Source organism: Poecilia mexicana, unplaced genomic scaffold (assembly GCF_051168715.1).
Source record: "Poecilia mexicana isolate PSO_F unplaced genomic scaffold, ASM5116871v1 scaffold_21, whole genome shotgun sequence".
Classification (NCBI taxonomy): domain Eukaryota; kingdom Metazoa; phylum Chordata; class Actinopteri; order Cyprinodontiformes; family Poeciliidae; genus Poecilia; species Poecilia mexicana.
Genome location: NW_028263390.1, coordinates 22,810,893 through 22,829,431, shown reverse-complemented (window position 1 = coordinate 22,829,431; position 18,539 = coordinate 22,810,893). Strand labels below are relative to the sequence as shown.

Sequence of the window (18,539 nt, the reverse complement as noted above, 5' to 3'; positions counted from 1 at the left end):
GCTTGAGGGAGCGGAGCAACCTGTCTTAGTCTGGACCGACCATAAGAACTTGTCATATCTTCAGTCAGCAAAAAGATCCAACTCCCGTCACTCACGCTGGTCTCTGTTCTTCTCACGGTTTAACCTATCTATTTCCTATCGTCCAGGCTCCAAAAACGTAAAACCGGATGCTCTGTCCAGGATCCATTCCTTTGACGACTCAGAGGAGACCCCAGCTCTCATCCTCCCACCTAGCTGTACGGTAGGAGTGGTCACCTGGGAGATGGAGGACATCATCCGTCAAGCACAACAAACTGAAGCTCCTCCAGAATCGTGTCCTCCAGGTAAATTGTATGTCCCTTCAGCTGTCCGTTCCCGGTTCATCCAGTGGATTCACGCATCCAAGTTCTCAGCTCACCCTGGCATCAGTCGCACCATCGGACTGATAAGTCGCAGATTCTGGTGGAAATCCTTACACAAGGATGTCAAAGAGTATGTCTCGGCCTGCACAGTCTGTGCCAGAAACAAATCGTCTAATCGACCTCCGGCAGGCCTTCTCCAACCGCTACCCACACCCAAGCGGCCGTGGTCCCACATCGCTATCGATTTTGTTACCGGACTTCCTACTTCCAAAGGTATGACCACTATTCTAACTATAATCGACCGTTTCTCCAAGGCCTGTCATCTTGTTCCACTTCGTAAGTTACCCACTGCTGCTCAAACCGCCATGCTCCTCATAAAACATGTGTTCAAGCTCCATGGGATTCCTCAGGAAATTCTCTCGGACCGGGGTCCTCAGTTTGTCTCGCAGGTCTGGCGCCAGTTCTGCTCCGCCCTGGGTGCCAAGGTGGCTCTCAGCTCCGGTTACCATCCCCAAACCAACGGGCAAACAGAGCGAATGAACCAGGAGCTTGAGGCCACCTTGCGATGTCTCACCTCCACCAACCCCGATGACTGGGCCCAACACCTTCCTTGGGTAGAATACGCGCATAATAGTCACATTTCTGCAGCTACTGGTCTTTCTCCTTTTGAAATAGTCCTTGGATATCAACCACCACTCCTACCATCTGATGAAGAAGACATTTCGGTCACGTCAGTCCAGCATCACATACGCAGAAGCCATAAAATCTGGAATGATGCCATCTCCGCCCTCGACAATACGTCTATTCTTAACAAACGACTGGCGGACCGAAGAAGAACTCCAGCCCCGACATACTCCGTAGGCCAAAAGGTATGGCTATCCACACGCAACATTCCCCTTAAATCTATGTCTAAGAAGTTGTCTCCCAGGTTCATCGGCCCCTTCGAGGTACTGGCGATCATGGGTTCCTCAGCTGTGCGACTTCGACTCCCTCCGTCTTTACGCATCCATCCTACCTTCCATGTATCCCAGCTCAAGCCCGTCCTATCCAGTGACCTTTGCCCTCCGGCCGAACCCCCTCCACCCCCCCGTGACATAGATGGCCATCCGGCCTTCACCGTCCGCCGGATTGTTGCCTCCCGGCGGCGAGGTCGGGGTAACCAGTACCTTGTCGATTGGGAGGGCTACGGTCCAGAGGAACGCTCCTGGGTTCCTGGATCGTTTATTTTGGACTCTACCCTTATTAGGGATTTTGAGGACTCGCAGCCCTCGTCCTCTGCTCGGCCGCCAGGTGGCGTCCGTTGAGGGGGGGGTACTGTCAGGATCTGTGTTTTTTCTACGTTGCTTTTCTTTTTTTGGTCTGAGTTTTATTTTTGTTGGAGCTCCATCTTTCTTCTGGGCGTCCACCAGATGTCACCAGAGGCGAGCCCCTGAGAAGCTGCAGGGGTAACCCCGTGGCCACACCTGTAGCTTGTTTGGAGGGCATGGATTGCAGATATAAGCAGCGGCTGAACAACTTCTCATCGCCTGAGTGTTAGCTTACCTTGGTAACTATCGTTCCAGAGAAAGGCCCTCTGTGATCTGCTCGTTATTAATTCCTTGTTGTCCTCCTTACCAGGTTGTCCTGTTGCCTCCTCACTGCTCCTGTGTGTGCCATCAGCCTTGGGCTCGGAGAAAGCTCTTGTCCTTCGCCGTCTGTGAGTCGCTCTCCTCGTGTGTCCTCCCTCGACGCTGCCGGTGTTACCGGTCGGACGCCACCCCTCGTGCGTTCACCTTTCCCAGTCTCGGTCCGTCTCCAGTGGATTCCCCTTCGGGACGCAGCGGATCTGTCGGTCCTAGCCCGAACCCATCTGGAAAGTAGGAACAACTGGACCGCGACGCACTTCGCTCTTCCACCGCAGTAAACCTGTCCGCCCTCCGACGAGGCTCAGTTATCCAGCGCTCAGCTCTCAACCACTCACCTTCAGATCAAGTAAGAACCAGTTCGATTCATTCCTGGAAAGAAAAGAAACACACTCCTACCTCCACTAACCCTCTGCCTCTCATTAACAGTAAGACGACCCGGTCATCCGCTCCAGTACTCACTTCCTTCCCCTTTCCCTGGAATCAATAAACTCATTATTGTTTATTTACTCTGACTCATCTGATTGTGTTCTTGCATGTGGGTTCGTAAAGTGAACACCATCATGACAACAGGAATGTTTTTGATGAGGGAAAAACTTTATAACATGACGTAAAACTCAAATATGGCGATTTGACATACTACTGCCCCTTTAACATTTTTATCAGAGCAGTAATAACAGGAATATCAGGAGTTACCTAAATAAAAATGCTTCGTCTTTGGTTAGTGTTGATCTACATTTTGCATAAATATTAAAATTGGATTTTTTTTTTTAATGATTTCTCAGACAAAATCAAAATGTTACTTAGATATCTCAGCTTCAGGGAAGGCAGGAAACCAGGAAGTCAGTCATGGAAGAATTTTTTTATCCTTCTCTTTCGGTTTCTGCTGCAGAACTGGTTCCTGATCCAGAGCCGGATAAGACCGAGTTTGATTCTTCCAAACTGATCCAAGTTTAAAAATGCTGAGCAGCAATGGAAAACCGGAGTAACAGCAGCACAGAAGCAGAAATCCGACCTTGATATGAGGAAGCATTTTTCTGAGGGATGGAAAGATTCATCCAGGATAACGAGATACTTTTTCCAACTTGTACAAATCCTCTTAGTAGTTTGGGAAAAGGCTGAGAGAAACCAGGAGAGTTTTTATGAGGAATTAAAGCTGAAACTGTCCTGCAGCCACAAAGAAACTAGAGACGACCTTCCCAACGTGGAGCTTCCTGAAAATCCCAAATATTTACAGTCGGACATTTAATTTGGCCTGGAACAAACAAAACAGACGAAATATTAGAAAATCTCAACACTGATAGTCTGTTCTGAGTGTTTTTACATTAATAACACGTTCATGATGACATGCCGACTGTGGAGCGGGCGGGCGAGCGAGGCAGTTCATTATGTGGGAACATGGGGAGAGAGAGAGAGGCTGTTCTTGTTGGGAATAATTGGAAGCAGCTGCTGAGGAAACTTTAATCCCGGTTGGCTGTTGAGAGTTTCTGTTTGGAAGAACGACGACTCGGTGACGCAACGCTGCAGAACGGATCAGAACCTGGTTCCCACCAGAACCAAACACAACTTCATGAAAAATTCAGTATTTTCTCAAAGAATCAACATCTAATCGTCAGAGGACAAAATGTCGTCTGTCCTGGGCGGAGTAATAACTTCCATATTTAGTTTTCTGTTTTTATAACTCTGTCATGAACACAACACTTCTTAAACGGGAAGTATTTATTTTTAGCCATAGTTCCATTTTATGACACAACTAAGTAACTATATTCCCTCCAGTTGTTATAAAAATTATATTTATATAACAAATATGACTTAAAATAAACTTTACGTCAACATTTAATTCCTTGAAGTTGGGATTCTGTCTCTTTAAGAAGCTTCTGCTCCTTCTGCATTCAGGAAGTCGTCATATTTCTCTGTTAAAAATGCCTCAGTTGCATATTTTCCATCATAATTTTTTTTTATCTACTCAACAATAAACTAAGCATCAACTATTTTAATTAAACATTTGTTTGTAGAAAAAGGTTTGTTGATCCAAAACTTCAAATGGTTTTTCCTTGTTAAAAGAAATGTGTCCAGTTTGTTATTTTGGGCTTCAAAAAAATGTTTTGTCTTTTCTCAGCAGTAACAACAGGATCGAGGCCAGTTCTCATTTGAAATGACAACTTTAAATTAATCAATTAAAAGTAGATGTTGATGCAATAAGATGAACTTTAGACTATAAGTCAATGAGTAAACATGCATTGTGTTGCATCTGACATTCTTGTAAGTAGATTTTGATTCAAAAGATAAAGTTTTGTCCCAGTTTATACTTGAATTAAGGCTGGGAGGACAAAGAAAAAGGACATGAATCCAGGAGCCACTAATGGCCCCTGGACCACAGGTTGAACACCGCTGGGTCAGATGTATGAAACTCTTGCACAGAAACCGTCACTGGTCTCTTCTAGAGTTTGATGGAAGTTTTTACTAAAAGTCAGAGGAACTCATCCTCTCATCGTTCTGGATGTAAAATCTGTTCAGATTTGCCGGACTGAGTCCCCCAGTCTGCAGCTCCCGCTCAGCGTTGGGCCCCCATGCAAACCGAAGCCGCTCTGCGCAGACAGAAGACTCCTGAAATTACAGCTGCAGGCCGTAAATAAACCTCATTATGAAGAGCTGCAGCGTTTCCTCTCAGTAATCAGGCAGCGTCTGAGGAGGAGGTCGCTCTTTAATTCAGCTGCTTGTGGAGGAAAAACCCTGAATTACAGATTCCAAATGAATCTGGTTGCAACAAACCGGCTTCATTTTTCTGTTTTCATGTGCAGTTTCAGCTCCGTCTGCATTTTGTCCATTTCCTACAAGTTTAAACTCAGTTTAAAGTTTAGTTATAAAGAAGAAAAATCAGATTAAAATACGCTTGTTAAAACTTTAACAGACCTGAACATGAAACTTAAACTGCTGATAAAGACAATAAAACGCTTTTTCATACAAAAAGTCCTACATTTGTCTCCAACAAAGTGGAATAAAAGTACATAAATAAAGAACTGCATCTTAATTTTCTTTTCTTCTTGTATGTTGTTTTCAACTTTTTTTGTTTAAGTACAAGTATTAGTATAAGAATTGTCTCCGGCTGAAAGGTGCTATATAAATAAAGTTGCCTTGAAAAAGGTGCAAATGAAGCTTTAAAAGCACAAACAAAAGAACAAATGCAGATCTAACTCCTGGCTGTTAGATCTGCATTTCACAGATCAAACCCAAAACGTTCTAACTCAGTTACTGCAGTCGGTCCATGGAGCCGGTTCACGCTTTAAAGAATCTCAAACATGCAGCAGAGCAACAAAACAAACTCTGTTCTGATCTAATTAGTCCAATTAGCCAGAAGCTGCTGGATTTAGAGCTCTAATCGAGTTCTGATCCAGAGTCCGATCTTATCAGCTCGGCCTCGTGCTCAGAGCCGCTCCGTGTCGGTTTGTCCCAGGAACAACAATCCAGCTGGAACTGCTGGGTTTTCTGCTGCTCTGCAGATCAACATGGAGGCTAATCAGGGGAAAATCCTCTGTGTGATGAGATGGCAGGAAAATTAACCTCAGAGTTCTTTACTGGAGGACCGACGGCTCAGGAAAGTGGTTCTTCCTCATCTAAACATTCGGACTGAACCGGTTCAAACGAGCCTGTAAACTATTTCACATCAGAACTATAAATATCACAGGGGTCTTTACAGAACAGGTCTGAGAAAATCTGAGAATTTGGGCTTACGTTTGATCAAGAAAATAACTGGATACAAAAAAAGAAACAAAAATAAATAAAAAATGTCAAAAAAAAACAAAAAAACAATTAAATAAAGAATATATATACATGCATATAAAGCAATATATAACAATGTAAAATAAAATAAATAGAAAGTGAATAAAAAATAAAAATATTTATAGTTAAATTAATAAAAAAACCAAAAAAATTAAATGAATAAATGAAAAACAAAAAAAATCTATAAAAAATAAGAAATAAATAAATTAGAAATGAATCAAGGAATAAAAGATCAAATGCATCAAATAAAAAAAACAAATATAAATAAAAATATCTAAATTAATAAAAAAACTAAACTTAATATAAATGACTAAATAAAACAGACAAATAAATAAAAAACAAAACTAAAATAATGCTAAATATAAATCAGAAGAATCAATAAAAAATTGTAAGCAGAAAAATTTTATAATAAATTAAATAAATAAAATTCCTTTTTGATTATTTTTTTGCATGTTTGCTGCTGTAAACCTGCAGGAAGCAGGAACCGACCCGATCGCTGATCAGCGTCTGATTATCAGCATAACGAGTTTCCCTCGGCCTCCATCAGGCTGCTGAACAGAGACGGGACATCTGGACACTCGGCTGTCCAACACTCCACAAACAAGCTGCTACTGTTCAGAGAGAGCTCGGGTGACCTTTGACCTCCCTGATCACCGAGGCGGTACGATTATTGACTTTGTACTGGTTCTACTGGGACCCAAAGAGGCTGACGTTCCCATCGGATCTGGTTGGAGATCAGTAGAACTTCCAAGCTTTGCCACTCAAGTTGGACTTTAACTAGGCCATTCCACCACCTGAACTGGACCTGTTTGTCTTGCAATTATGCGACTAAAGTGACCTCTGACACATTTGGAGGTTGCCCCGGTTCCCCGACCCAAACATGAGGGTCTGTTGGGGTTTGAGGTTCTGAACCGTCTCCCTGCGGGACGCCGCTTAGCTTTAATGAGTTCGCTCATTACTCACAACAGAGAACCTGCTGGGATTCATTCAACAGGGTTTCCCCCCGACGGGACGCAGCTGCAGGGGAAACGTGGAGCAACACCGCGAAGATTTCAGCTAAAATGCTGCAACTAAGGCCGTTAACATGGAAACATTGTTAGAGTTTTACTGGATAAACATTCCCAAGTATCTGGGAATTTATTCTGGTGTCAAAAACATGAGTAAAAACGAGCAGATTTCAAATGATGGTTTCATTTCTCATATATTAAAAAACAGAAACCAAACCAACTCAACCACAAGTAAAAAAATGTGATGGTTCAGTTTCACCTGGCCTGAAGAGATCACATGAACAGAACCTGATTGGCAACATGAAGTAGGCCAGAAGATCGCAAAGATCAAATACAACTCAATCTAACAGAATCACACAGATGAGAAACTAAATGATCTCAAATTGACCTAAAAACATGTTAATGATCCCAAAGACTTCTGGGAAATTATTCTGAAGGTAACAGCTGACGATCAAACTTTAAGATCAAACTGGGGTTATAATAATAATGAATAAAGTAATTAATTCATAAAAATAAATAAGCAGGTCACCAGATAAATTAGTAACAAAATAGAGGCTTAATAATAATCTACAATAAATTAATAATAATAAAAAAAATTATATAAAAAATTAAACTAAAAAAATCCACCCATCAGTTGTGATGCTGGGCTAAAACACTCTGGTGTTACGAAGTAAAGCAACAATCTGTAGCTCTCCAGCAGATTCACCTACGAATAATTTTTAAAAACATTAACATGGTCTAGTCAAAGCCCTGAGCTAAACCCAATTTGCTTGGATGATTTGGGTCCTTAAACAGGCTGTTGATGGTAGAAAACCGTCCAATGTGTCTGAAGTAAAACTATTCAGCAAAGCAGAGAGAGTTAAATTTCCTCCATAGTGAAGTCAAAGACTCATATCAGCTGTGAAGATAAGGGTGTCATTACCTTTTCCACACAAGGCCAAGTTGCTTTGATGGCTTTTAATAAGTTACTTGAAGCTCTGAAACATTTAATTTGACAAAAAAAAAAAAAAAGCAAAAACAGGAGAAACCTGAGGGTGTAAATACTTTCTCACAGCTCTGTAGCTCTTAAAAATCTGAATCTCATTAGGAATAAAGAATCTCTTGATTAATTTAATCAGACCGTTGAACTAATCTTTGGTGAACAGAGCTTTGAAACTGGAGAGAAATGAACAGATATGAGCAGAAAATGTGATATTTTCTCTTAAATCTCAAAATAAAATGAACTTTTTTGTCTCTTCTTAATCATAAAATGATAAAATTCTTAACTTAAAGTTAAGTTTAACTACCTTAAAGGTCAAGACTTCCCTCTTTAGTCATCAGCTGTGCTTCATAACCAGTGATGCTGTCTGGCTTTAGAGACTTCATCAGTTTCAGGGATCAGCAGGAAGCATCAGAGCTGAAGGAAAACCAGAGAGGAAGGAAATCCTCCAGGAGAAACCAGAAGGAAAGACGGACGGAGACGAGAGCAGAAGGACTCACCGGCAGTAGAAGCAGTCTCCTCCGTCTCTGTTGGCTCCAGTCTGAGTTGGACCGACCCGGTCCTTCGGTTCTAACAGCAGGAGGGCGGGTTCTGCAGCCCAACAGGAGGAGGAGGATTTGTTTCAGCAGACCACACCTCTGTGACAAACACAGTGACTCCATCATGTTCAGGTTTTTTAAAGTTCTTCAGTTCTGGACCGGCTTTATACAAGGTTTACCAGCTCCTGGTTCATGAGATGAACTCTCAGTTCATTTCAGGAAGGGTTGATCACATTTGAAAAAGTTTTCTAGTAAATTTCTGTACCAATGTTTGTCAGTTTGATCCACATCCAGAGGTTCTGGGATCTTTGTCCAGTTGGAAAACCCAACTGTGTCTCTGTGTGTCACCTGACCGTCCCACTTCTCGCTGGAAGAAATGTAAGATGATTTCATACCTGATGGTTCAGCAGACTTCATCCTGTTGGGGACAAAATTGCAACATTTGTTCTGATTTCACCTGCTGGTGTTTGTTTCACACTCCATTGTTTCAAACCAGCCAAACCTTTTAAAAAATCTGTTACCCTCCTCGCCTGGGGGGGCGCTGCACCCAAACCTCAGAAGAAGACAGTGATAGCAACTTCCTTCTTTGCAAAATGTGAATAAAAACAAAGTAGCATCATATTTTAATAGTTATAGATTTTCTCTTGTTTTTGGTAAACAACCACGAAACATTTCTCCTGCTAATGTTAGACTTGCACATTTGTTTTTGCTGTTTTTACCCAGAATGCCCTGTGCTGTCGTCTGCTTCCTGCTTTTGGCAGCAATTGAAAATGCTGCTGCTTGGTCTGAATCAAGACCTACGGTTTGGTGGTTTTGGTCCACATTAGAGTTTTATCACCCATTCATGCCTCCCCAACATACTGTAAGCAAAAACTTAAAACCTAAACTCTAATTTTAAGAAAATCACAAAAATGAAATATTTGGTAAAAGCCAAGATGACAGACTGCTGCATCCAAAGTGGACAAAGAAGCATTAGAGGAGATCCTTCCTCTCAGCAGATGCTGGACTCTATAAACATTTCTGCTCCCAACTCATGAAGTGTTTACAATCCTGATGTTATTTTCACAATTTCAGACATTTTAATTATTTTTGCTGCTGTTAACATGCTTTTTCAGTTTTTATTTTTCACATATTGTAAATAGTCTGTTGTCAAATACATATTATATAAGGACTTTCTTTGAAAAAGTAATCCTGCTCATCTCTTGGATCTGACACCATTTCTGCTTTCTATACATCATGGACGTGATGAAGCTCTTTCCAGAAATCAGTATCTGGAAAGAGACTCTGTTCCCCAGAACCTCCTTCAGAAAACACGATGGTTCAGATCTGGATAGAAATAAACATTAACCAGCAGCTGACATGAACACAGATCAGATGAAGAGGAACTTCTGTCCCAGCCATGATGGCGGCGGATTACCTGAGATGGGTCAGACCAACCATGAACAAGGAGAAAATCCAGATCAGGAAGAACCAGAAACCTTCCTGCTGAGGTCCATAAAGGCTGGAGAGGCTTCAGGTCCAACAGGTCGGATCCTTAAAGTTCTGCTTATGAGAAACTGATTTAAATCAGCTGAGTTCAAGCATGAAACAATCAGAACCACTGGATCAAAAACCCGAGTCCGTTTTCTACCAGCTGACTGCTGCCCCCTGCTGGCTGGGGATTAATACTGCTTTACTCCTGGAAGAGTGAAATTTAAAATCTCTTACTTAAACAAGCAGAAGATGCAGTTTCCATCTGAAATCTTTATGCTTCATTTGAACTAAATAAATGTTCACATTTTGTTTAATTTACCTGAATATTAAACCCAGTTAAAGCAGCAAAAGAAACATACTTCCTCCAGAATAAGCAGTAAAATGACTGATATAATCATAGAAGAAACAAACTGAATGTTACAATTTTTATTTGATTTTATGCAGGAATATGTCACTCAACCATCAGACTAACATAGAAAATTTCACATTTTCCTGATAAAAATGTACTTAGAGGTTTTGGTTTATGTTCAACAACTAAAATCAGACAAACTGCCTAAATTAAACATGTTTAAAAAAAATTGTGTGGAAAATGAGATGTGGGAAAATCCAGAACAACAGCTAATTCTGGAAGTCAATTCAATTTCTGTAGCTTGATTAATAAAAGAATCAACCTGAAGAAGGTTAGATCTCAGTAATGGGATGTTTTCTCTTAACATCCAGTTACTTCAGAAAATTTTAAAGACTTTCAAATTTGCAGTTTGATTTTCTTTATCTCTTTGTAATCATATGTTTACATGGAGAATTGTTCCGCTTTAGTGCGTTTACTTTTTGTTTTACTCTGAAGTTCATATTTTTATGATCTACTTGTTAAAAAAATTATTTGTTCATTCTGGAAAATTGTTTTTTTTTATGACATAATGTAAAAAATCTTTGTTTTCTCTATGTTTGGTAAATAAAAAAAAGAGTTTTTTTGAAGCTTCAACAAATTCCCATATTTTACTTTCTGACTTTTCTCCTCCCACTTCCTGGACATTAACCAATGAGTGACTAGTAAAAAAATATCCTCATATTCTACATCACTTCCTTTGATAAAATATGAGTTACTTAAATAAAACAAAATATGTGTTAAAGATTTTATTTACATTTAAAAAGGAAGCAAAAACACATTTAAAGCTTCTTATCTCAAACAGCTTTTTAACTCATTTATAATGGATTTAATACAGAATATAATAAGGTTCAAAATTACTATTCATATGCAGATAACTCAAAGCAAAATATCCTTTAGTTCTGGCTAACAGTTAAAATGAAGCTTTTTAATGAATCATCATGGATGTGATGAAGCTCAGTGCAGTGCGGCGGCAGCAGAACGTTCTCCATCATTTTCAAAGCTCACTGTGTCGTCATCAGCAGCAAAACGAACCTGAGATACAAGCAGAGATTAACTGGATGAAACTGATACAGACATAAATGAACATCCATCTATTTTCTAACAGCCACTCTACATATAAAAGGTCTATGAATGTATTCATCATGATTGTTTCTCTTACTTTAATGTCTTTCTGAGGCTTTTTTCTTCCTGCAGTGAAAAACAGAATAAAGTGATTAAAGTGTGTAAATTGTCTCCATGGTAGCTGAGTTTCCTCACCTCTGGTTCTGATGATACCAACAGTGAGTCCAACCATCAGGATCAGTCCTGTGATCTTCAGAGTCAACATGATGAAGCTCAGAGGAGACGAGGCGGGGGGGCCTGAGGAGGAGACGGAGCAGCAACCTGATTGGATCATTTTCATCTGGTTTAGGAAGGAAATAGTTTCAACATGATGGTGGACTGAACATCAATCTGAGAGTCTGAGACTTTGGATCCACATTCAGAACCAGGAGAACCTGAACCACCATGATGGAGAAGAAAACTGGAGATCGACATAAAAACTGTGGTGTGGAAAGTTTCATTGCATCATTTTAACTTCTTTATAAAAATCAGACATCATACCTTCATGTTGGTAGTGAGCTTCTATCTTCACTTCGTTTCCTTCAACAAACTGGCAGGTGAATCTTCTGCTGCTCTGAAGATTCACAGTGAGAAAAGAAACACAACCAAACTGTCCTCCTGATTTATATCCATCACCTTCACCAGTCAGTTCACTTCCTGTCTCATCCAACCAGAGGAGACTTTTAACTGGACAGGAACCCAAAGAACTGAATCTCACCAGAGAACAGATTAAAGTCATTTTTCCATTCTTTGTTGGATCAACAGCTGGTGGAGATGAAGAGACTGAAAGAAAACAAGACAGCATTTCAGTTGAGAAAGCAACATAAAGTTTTATTTTTATTGCCATGAATAGTTGCTGTTCTGTTGAAACATTGAAGACTAACATCTGTTCAGTTCAGCACTGGTAATATAATTAAAGTACCTTCACCTCTACAACATAAATACCATCATAATGAGAGAACTGATCAGGTTAGTTTAGTCTCTAAAACCAGACAGATCCAGATCCAGTTCTGACTGAACTCAGATAAAAACACATCATGATCTAAACATTCAGATCCAAACAGATTTTAGGGTTAAGAAAAACTGAAATCAGCAGGTAGAGAGTCATTAGTTTAGATACTCACTGATCAGCAGATTTAGATACACATCTGTGTTATAACTGCATCTGTACCATCCAGCATCATCAGCATTGATGTTGTTGATGATCAGAGAACAATTTCTGTCTAGACTCATCCTGGCAGAACGAGGTGAACTCTGAACGATTCCTCTATGAACTTCCTGTTTATTCATGTTTTCATCTCTCCCATATTTCCAGTCAACAGAGGAACATGAGTCGGATGATGAAGGTCTGTTACAGGGCAGAACAGCTTCATCTCCAGCTCTGTGGTAGAGATGGACTGGTTCTCTTTTTACTGCAGAAAAACACATTCAGAGAAATATTTTACACCACATTTAGCTGTCTTAGTGATAATGTCTCTGTGCTGCTCTACCTTTGTTTACTTTTAATGTAGATGTTTAAATATGAAGAAAAAGGGTTAAATGAATCCTTTACATTATCTTAAGAAAGATAAATATCAGTTTCCAACAATTGAAACCACATTTTTTTCTTTTCGAACAGCAGAAACAAGAATATATTTATTTACATTTTTACTATTTTGTGCCCTGTTAAAAACCCAGTCAATAATAAAATTGTTTCAGCAGTTTTGAAAAAGATGACAGAAAAATTTGTATAAAACAAAAATAAAAAAACCTATAAATTATGTATAAAACAAACTTGCACAAGTTCTGACTTCATGTTTCATGCTCACTGATTCAGAAGTAAGTAAAGAAAAACCCCAAATATGAAATGCCTTCAGTTATCTCTCTTTGCTTTCACACATTTACATATTATTATGAGCATAAATTCCACTTAGTACCACTGTATGTAAAACACCGGCTTTGTAGTTTAAAGTGATTTAAACTGCAGGAGAAAATAAAAATGTTTTGAACCTTGTTTGTCTGGCATAAAAAATAATAATAAGATAAATCTAACAATTTTGTTTCAGGTGGAAAACTGGTTTAGACATTTAAGCAGAATGTTAAAAAGCACAAGTTTCTTGTAATTCTAATTTTCCCCTTTTCCTAGTAGATAGAAGACATCTTTAAACCCACCTGTGTATTGAGCTTCAACCTTCACACTGTTTCCTAAAACATACTGGCAGGTGTAGTTTCTGTTGGTGCCACTCTGACGTGTAATGGTTACAAAGGAATCACAGAATCTTGGTCCTCTTAACTCGTACCAAACACCTTGAGTTGTTGCAGTTCCCGTCTCATCCAACCAGCGGAAACTGTTCTCTGGACAAAGATCCAACCCATTGTATCTCACCAGATAGCAGCGTAACGTATTATCTTCCCTTGATGCAAAGGGATATGTTGCAGAAACTGAAAGAAAAATGAAAACTGTTGTCTCAGTCTGAAAAATGTTAAAGTAACTTCTAAAGTATTAAACTTAAAGGGTTAAGCATCTCAGGCTGCAGAATCTAGAATATAAAATGAATAGTAACAACAGGAGGAACACCACCCAGTCTGCCAATCCAGGCAGTCTGGGTGGGGCCCCTGATGTCCTGATGTCCACACAATGTTGCAGAGTCACGTCAACCATCACAATCCGACAACATTGTTAAGAAAAGTCGAGATCATCCCACTTCCCCATGCTGGAGATTTTAGTTTCATAGTAACAATAAATAAAGTTATCTTTAAAATTGATTACACAGGTGACATCAGGACCCAACAGTAGAGTCAGACGGTAATAAAATTAACCTGGTTGTTATTGTCTGACAATTATTATTATTGTTATTGTGTCCTGCAAACTTTGCTTTAATTCTACTTTTTTCTATTTAATCATAAAAAATCATAGTCAGGCAGAAAGAGAGTCATGGAACAGGAAGAGCAGGTTTCCTGGAGAAAGAGGAAGTTTCCAGCCTGCAGTGAATAAAAATAGTTCAGACTATCCTTATTTCAAAGCATTAAAGGGTTAAAGAATAAAATCTAAACATTTTGAGTAATTGGATAAAACCCAGAGTAAAATACTTAAATTAATAATAATAACTTATAATTAGGCCAATAATTAATATTGGTTTAACCAATGGTTGATGTTGGTTTGATTATAAGTATATTTACTCTTATACTTATGGAAGTACTTAAAGGTGGAAGAAGTAACTGTAACATGGTATCAAATAATTAGAATAATGGATTATTCTTTGTTTCTTTTCAGAAATGTCTGTAATAACTCACATCATGATTAAAATAAGAGTAACTAATAAGTAATGGTTATAATATTATGAATGAATGCTAAATCAGAGAAACAAAAGGTTATAAATGTGATTTTGACATTGAACTTGAAATGGTGTAAAATGTGTAACTGTAATCAAAGGTCACTGATGTGTTGGAGGTAGATGGTAGGTGAAAGGTCAGGGGAAAAGAGGAACTGAAAGGAGAGCAGAGCTGACCAAGGCCTTATTGTTGAACTTAAACTTTCCAAAGAAAATGCTGAGCAGGCAACAGATGTAGGAGGACTGTTGAGCAACCCGGGGTCATTAGAACAGACATCAGGACAAAATGTCTCCATGGGGACCAACCCGTCAGCCCCGCGACATGTGGCTTCAAATCACACTTCTCTCATCAGCTGGGTTCAGACCCCAAAGATAAAGACAAAGGCAAAGAACAAAGGCAAAGATGAAGAACTGGTGTGTTCCTTCCGTGAGACCAGCTCGTCTACATCTCAACAGACCAGAAAGATGGTGAGACGAGGAGAAAGGAGCTACAGAGCTGCAAGACAAGACGCTGAGGACCGCTAAGCACAAGAGGAAGTCACTCTGAGGCCCGAGACCTGTCAGTACTCTTCCTGCCAGCACCAAGTCCTGTGTGACCTCACCATCGAAGCAGAGATGGAAGCTCATCAGACCTGCAGGGACGTCTGTCCTCACAGCGCCTCCTGCTGAAGCAACACCTTCGTCATCATTAGACCAGTTCTGGGCTTCAAGATGCCAAACTCCATACGTCTCTCTCAAAGGTTCCCTTTTTAGTTCACAGTGTCAGCATTAGGGAAAGAGCCTAGATGATTGATTTTACTTATTTGATTATTTCTGCTACTGATTTAAGCTGTACTGACCCTTGCAAAATTGCCTTACTAATAAAATAATTAGCATTAATAAAATCTAAAGGATGCTGTGGACATTCAATTAAAGTTCTTTGATGGTTGTAAAATAGCTATGAAATTTGATTCTGGGAGGAAAAAGTGGAAAATGTTTGATAGGTTGCTTTTAGCCCAAAACTAAAGCAACATTCTTTCTCGTCACTAAAACCAACCTGGTTCAGTAACAAATGCAAGTTGTAATAAAGTGAAAGAGCGACCGTTAACAGGTGGCTCTGTGGACCTAGTTCACTGTAGGCTGCTCAGTCTGGCTAATTCACAGGGTGAAGAAGGAGGGACATCTGGATGGAGGGAGTCAGAAACCAGGCGAGTCTTTCTTTGTCTCAGCTTAATCAGAGTTTACTTCAGTTCTGGACAGGCTAAAACCCCAGCAGATTTAGGAAACTCATTTCACCCATTAGCTGGAGAGCTGGTAGCACATCTCCCTCCTCTCAGAAGAGGAAGTAGAGAGAGAGGAGGAGGGGGGGGGTGGGTGTAGCGCAACAACAACATCCAGAACCTTAAGGAACTCTGGCCGAATCTCATCCACCCTTGGGGTCCTGCCACCGAGGAGCCCTTTAACCACCTCAGCGACCTCATCTGGAGACTGGAGAGCCCGACCCAGAGTCCCCAGTCTCCACTTCCTCAATGGAAGGCATGTTGGTGGGATTGAGGAATTCTTCAAAGTATTCTGCCAACCGGGCCACAACTTCCTGAGTGGGGTTCAGCAGCACACCATCCCCACTATAAACAGTGATGGTGCTGTACTGCTTCCCCCTCCTGAGACATCGGATGGTGGACAAGAATCACCTTGAAGTCGTGGGGAAGTCTTTCTCCATGGTCTCTCCGATTTCCTTCCTCGCCCAAGTTTTTTTCCTCAGCAACCACCTGAGCTGCATGTCGCTTGGACTGTTGGTACCCATCAGCTGCTTCCGGGGTCCCACAGGCCAAAAAGGTCCGATAAGACTCCTTCTTAAGCCTGACGGCATCCGTCACCGATGGTGTCCACCAGCGGGTTTGAGGGTTACCGCCGCGACAGGCACTGACAACCTTGCGGCCACAGCTTTGATAAACCTCCTCGGCAATGGAGACACTTAACACGGTCCACTCAGACTGTGCCTTCTCCGGGTCGGGGAGGATGTCCTACCCCTAGTGGGGGAGTTTATATATCTTGGGATCTTGTTCACGAATGAAGGAAAAATGGAGCAGGAGATCAACAGGCAGATTGGCGCAGCGTCTACAGTGAAGTGGGCGCTGTACTGGTTCTGTCATGGTAATGAGAGAGCTGGTCGATCTACGTTCCTACCCTCATCTGTAGTCATGAGCTCTGGGTCATGTCCGAAAGAACGAGGTCACGGATACAAATGGTCAAAATGAGTTTTCTCCAAAGGCTGTCTGGGCTCTTCCTTAGAGGTAGTGAGAGACACTCAGTCATCCAGGAGGGACTCAGAGTAGAGCCGCTGCTCCTCCACGTCGAGAGGAGCCAGTTGAGGCTCAGGCATCTGGTCAGGACGCCTCCTGGACGCCTCCCTGGTGAGGAGTTCATGTCCCACCGGGAGGAGGGGAAGACCCAGGACATACTGGAGGCACTATGTCTCTCAGCTGGCCTGGAAACGCCTTGGGGTTCCCCTGGAGGAGCTGAGCCAAGTTGGTGGGCAGAGGGAAGTCTGGGCCTCCTTACTTAGGCTGCTGACCCCACGACCCGACCCAGGATAAGAAGAAGAAGATGGATGGATGAACAGTAACCAGAGAACATTTTGATTAAACATGATATTTTATCTCCATGTGCCTTAATAAATCTACACTAATATTGCAGACCTGAGCAGGTTTTCATCAGTATGATGAAAAAAAGACATCTAGAAAGTAATTGATTCAGACTTCCTGATGTCATCACAGCTTGGCCCCGCCCCCAGATCAGACAGGAAGTAGCAGAAAGGCAACAGAGGTGGTGAGGTAGGAGATAGAGATCAAATTTAAATTCTGTAAGTTTCAGTTCATCAGTAGTAGATATAAAATCCTCCTTAAAATGATTTAACCTCTTCAAAATCTGACATTTTATTGCAAATTATACCAGGTGTGAGGCCTGATGGGTAATGTTTGCCTGAATCTAAATAAATGATCGTTTCTCTCTGACTGAACAACATGTGACCTTCTGACTGCATCAGGTCACTGAGAGGTTCCCTCATGTTAAAGTCCAAAGAAGTTCAAGGTTCAGAGAAAAAGGAAATCAGAACTGATGATGTCAGAAACATCTGTCCAACATTTCACCAAGTAGATCAGAAGGAAAGAGACTGAGAGTTAAATCATTCAGGTCTAAATACTCACTGGTTAAAACATTCAAAAGCACATGGCCATCAGAGGAGGCATCAGAACCTGGTCTGCAGGTGTAGAGTCCAGCATCGTCAGCACGGATGTTGTTGATGATCAGAGAGCAGTTACTGTTCACACCTAACCTGGAAACTCCAAGTGAACTCTCAACAACTGTTCCGTTCCAAACCTCCTGCTGAGTATTTTTACCTCTGCTGTAAAACCATTTAACATCAGAGCAGGAGGAGAACCATGAACTGTTACAAGGTAGAACAACATCTTCTCCAACTCTGTGATAGAGATGAAGTTCTCCTCCTCTGGTTCCTGCAGCAGAAACAAAGACAAAGTTTCATCCTTCACAAAACTGTGAAGGGCTACACTTGTTACATGATGCTTAATTTATTGTTAAAACTTTCTTTTATTTACATTTAAAAAGCAAATACATTTTTATAACAACATTAAAACAAATTAATCTCTGTCAGATTGGAAGTTTAGGACAATGAATCAAAACTTTTTAACATCTTTTTATATATTTGGTCAAAACTTGGCTGAATAATATATACTATAATTAACTTTCTCATATTTCCATAAAATATCACAGTAATTCAAAGTTTCCTTTAATTTTTCTCATTTTCATGTGAAAGAAAACAGATCTTTACCTTCAAACTGAAGCACAACGCCCAGAACCAGAACCAGAACCAGAACCAACATCTCCTGTCTGTCCATCAGCTGCTGTAAGAATTTTCTCTGCTGCTGATCTGAAAACACTGACGATGTTTCCTCTTTGCAATGTATCCTGTTAAACTTCTGTCAGTTCATCGAACTGGTAGA

At 40.7% G+C, this 18,539-nt stretch overlaps 2 protein-coding genes and 1 long non-coding RNA gene across 3 annotated transcripts in view; 1 reads left to right on the top strand and 2 right to left on the bottom strand.

The window, feature by feature from the left end:
• Positions 1-8,971, bottom strand: part of tiam2b (TIAM Rac1 associated GEF 2b) — a 60,381-nt gene extending 51,410 nt beyond the window's left edge. The window contains exon 1 of the mRNA XM_088001731.1: positions 8,230-8,971. The gene's annotated coding sequence lies outside the window, so the exon portion shown is untranslated. The remainder of the gene's footprint in view (positions 1-8,229) is intronic.
• LOC148153141 (uncharacterized) lies at positions 2,125-2,472 on the top strand. The gene is made up of 2 exons (XR_015761751.1): positions 2,125-2,312; positions 2,393-2,472. It is a non-coding gene; the product is annotated as an uncharacterized LOC148153141 (long non-coding RNA).
• A 1,889-nt stretch (positions 8,972-10,860) lies between the features above and the next one.
• Positions 10,861-18,448, bottom strand: LOC148153140 (uncharacterized). The gene is made up of 8 exons (XM_088001738.1): positions 18,368-18,448; positions 17,727-18,032; positions 13,382-13,651; positions 12,355-12,642; positions 11,732-12,013; positions 11,387-11,488; positions 11,289-11,317; positions 10,861-11,161 (listed from the first exon to the last, which is right to left on the bottom strand). Exons 1-8 carry the CDS (start codon positions 18,432-18,434, stop codon positions 11,084-11,086), a joined length of 1,422 nt encoding a protein of 473 aa, XP_087857864.1. The 5' UTR covers positions 18,435-18,448; the 3' UTR covers positions 10,861-11,083.
• Positions 18,449-18,539: the final 91 nt, after the last annotated feature.

Bases quoted from the DNA above. Each gene is read 5' to 3' on its own strand.
- LOC148153140 (XM_088001738.1), bottom strand. From the start codon at position 18,434: ATGGACAGACAGGAGATGTTGGTTCTGGTTCTGGTTCTGGTTCTGGGC. The intron at 18,033-18,367 runs GTAAAGATCTGT...TTTCTGCTGCAG, and splicing joins CGTTGTGCTTCAGTTTGAAG to GAACCAGAGGAGGAGAACTT. The intron at 11,489-11,731 runs GTATGATGTCTG...TCTCCTCCTCAG, and splicing joins AGCTCACTACCAACATGAAG to GCCCCCCCGCCTCGTCTCCT.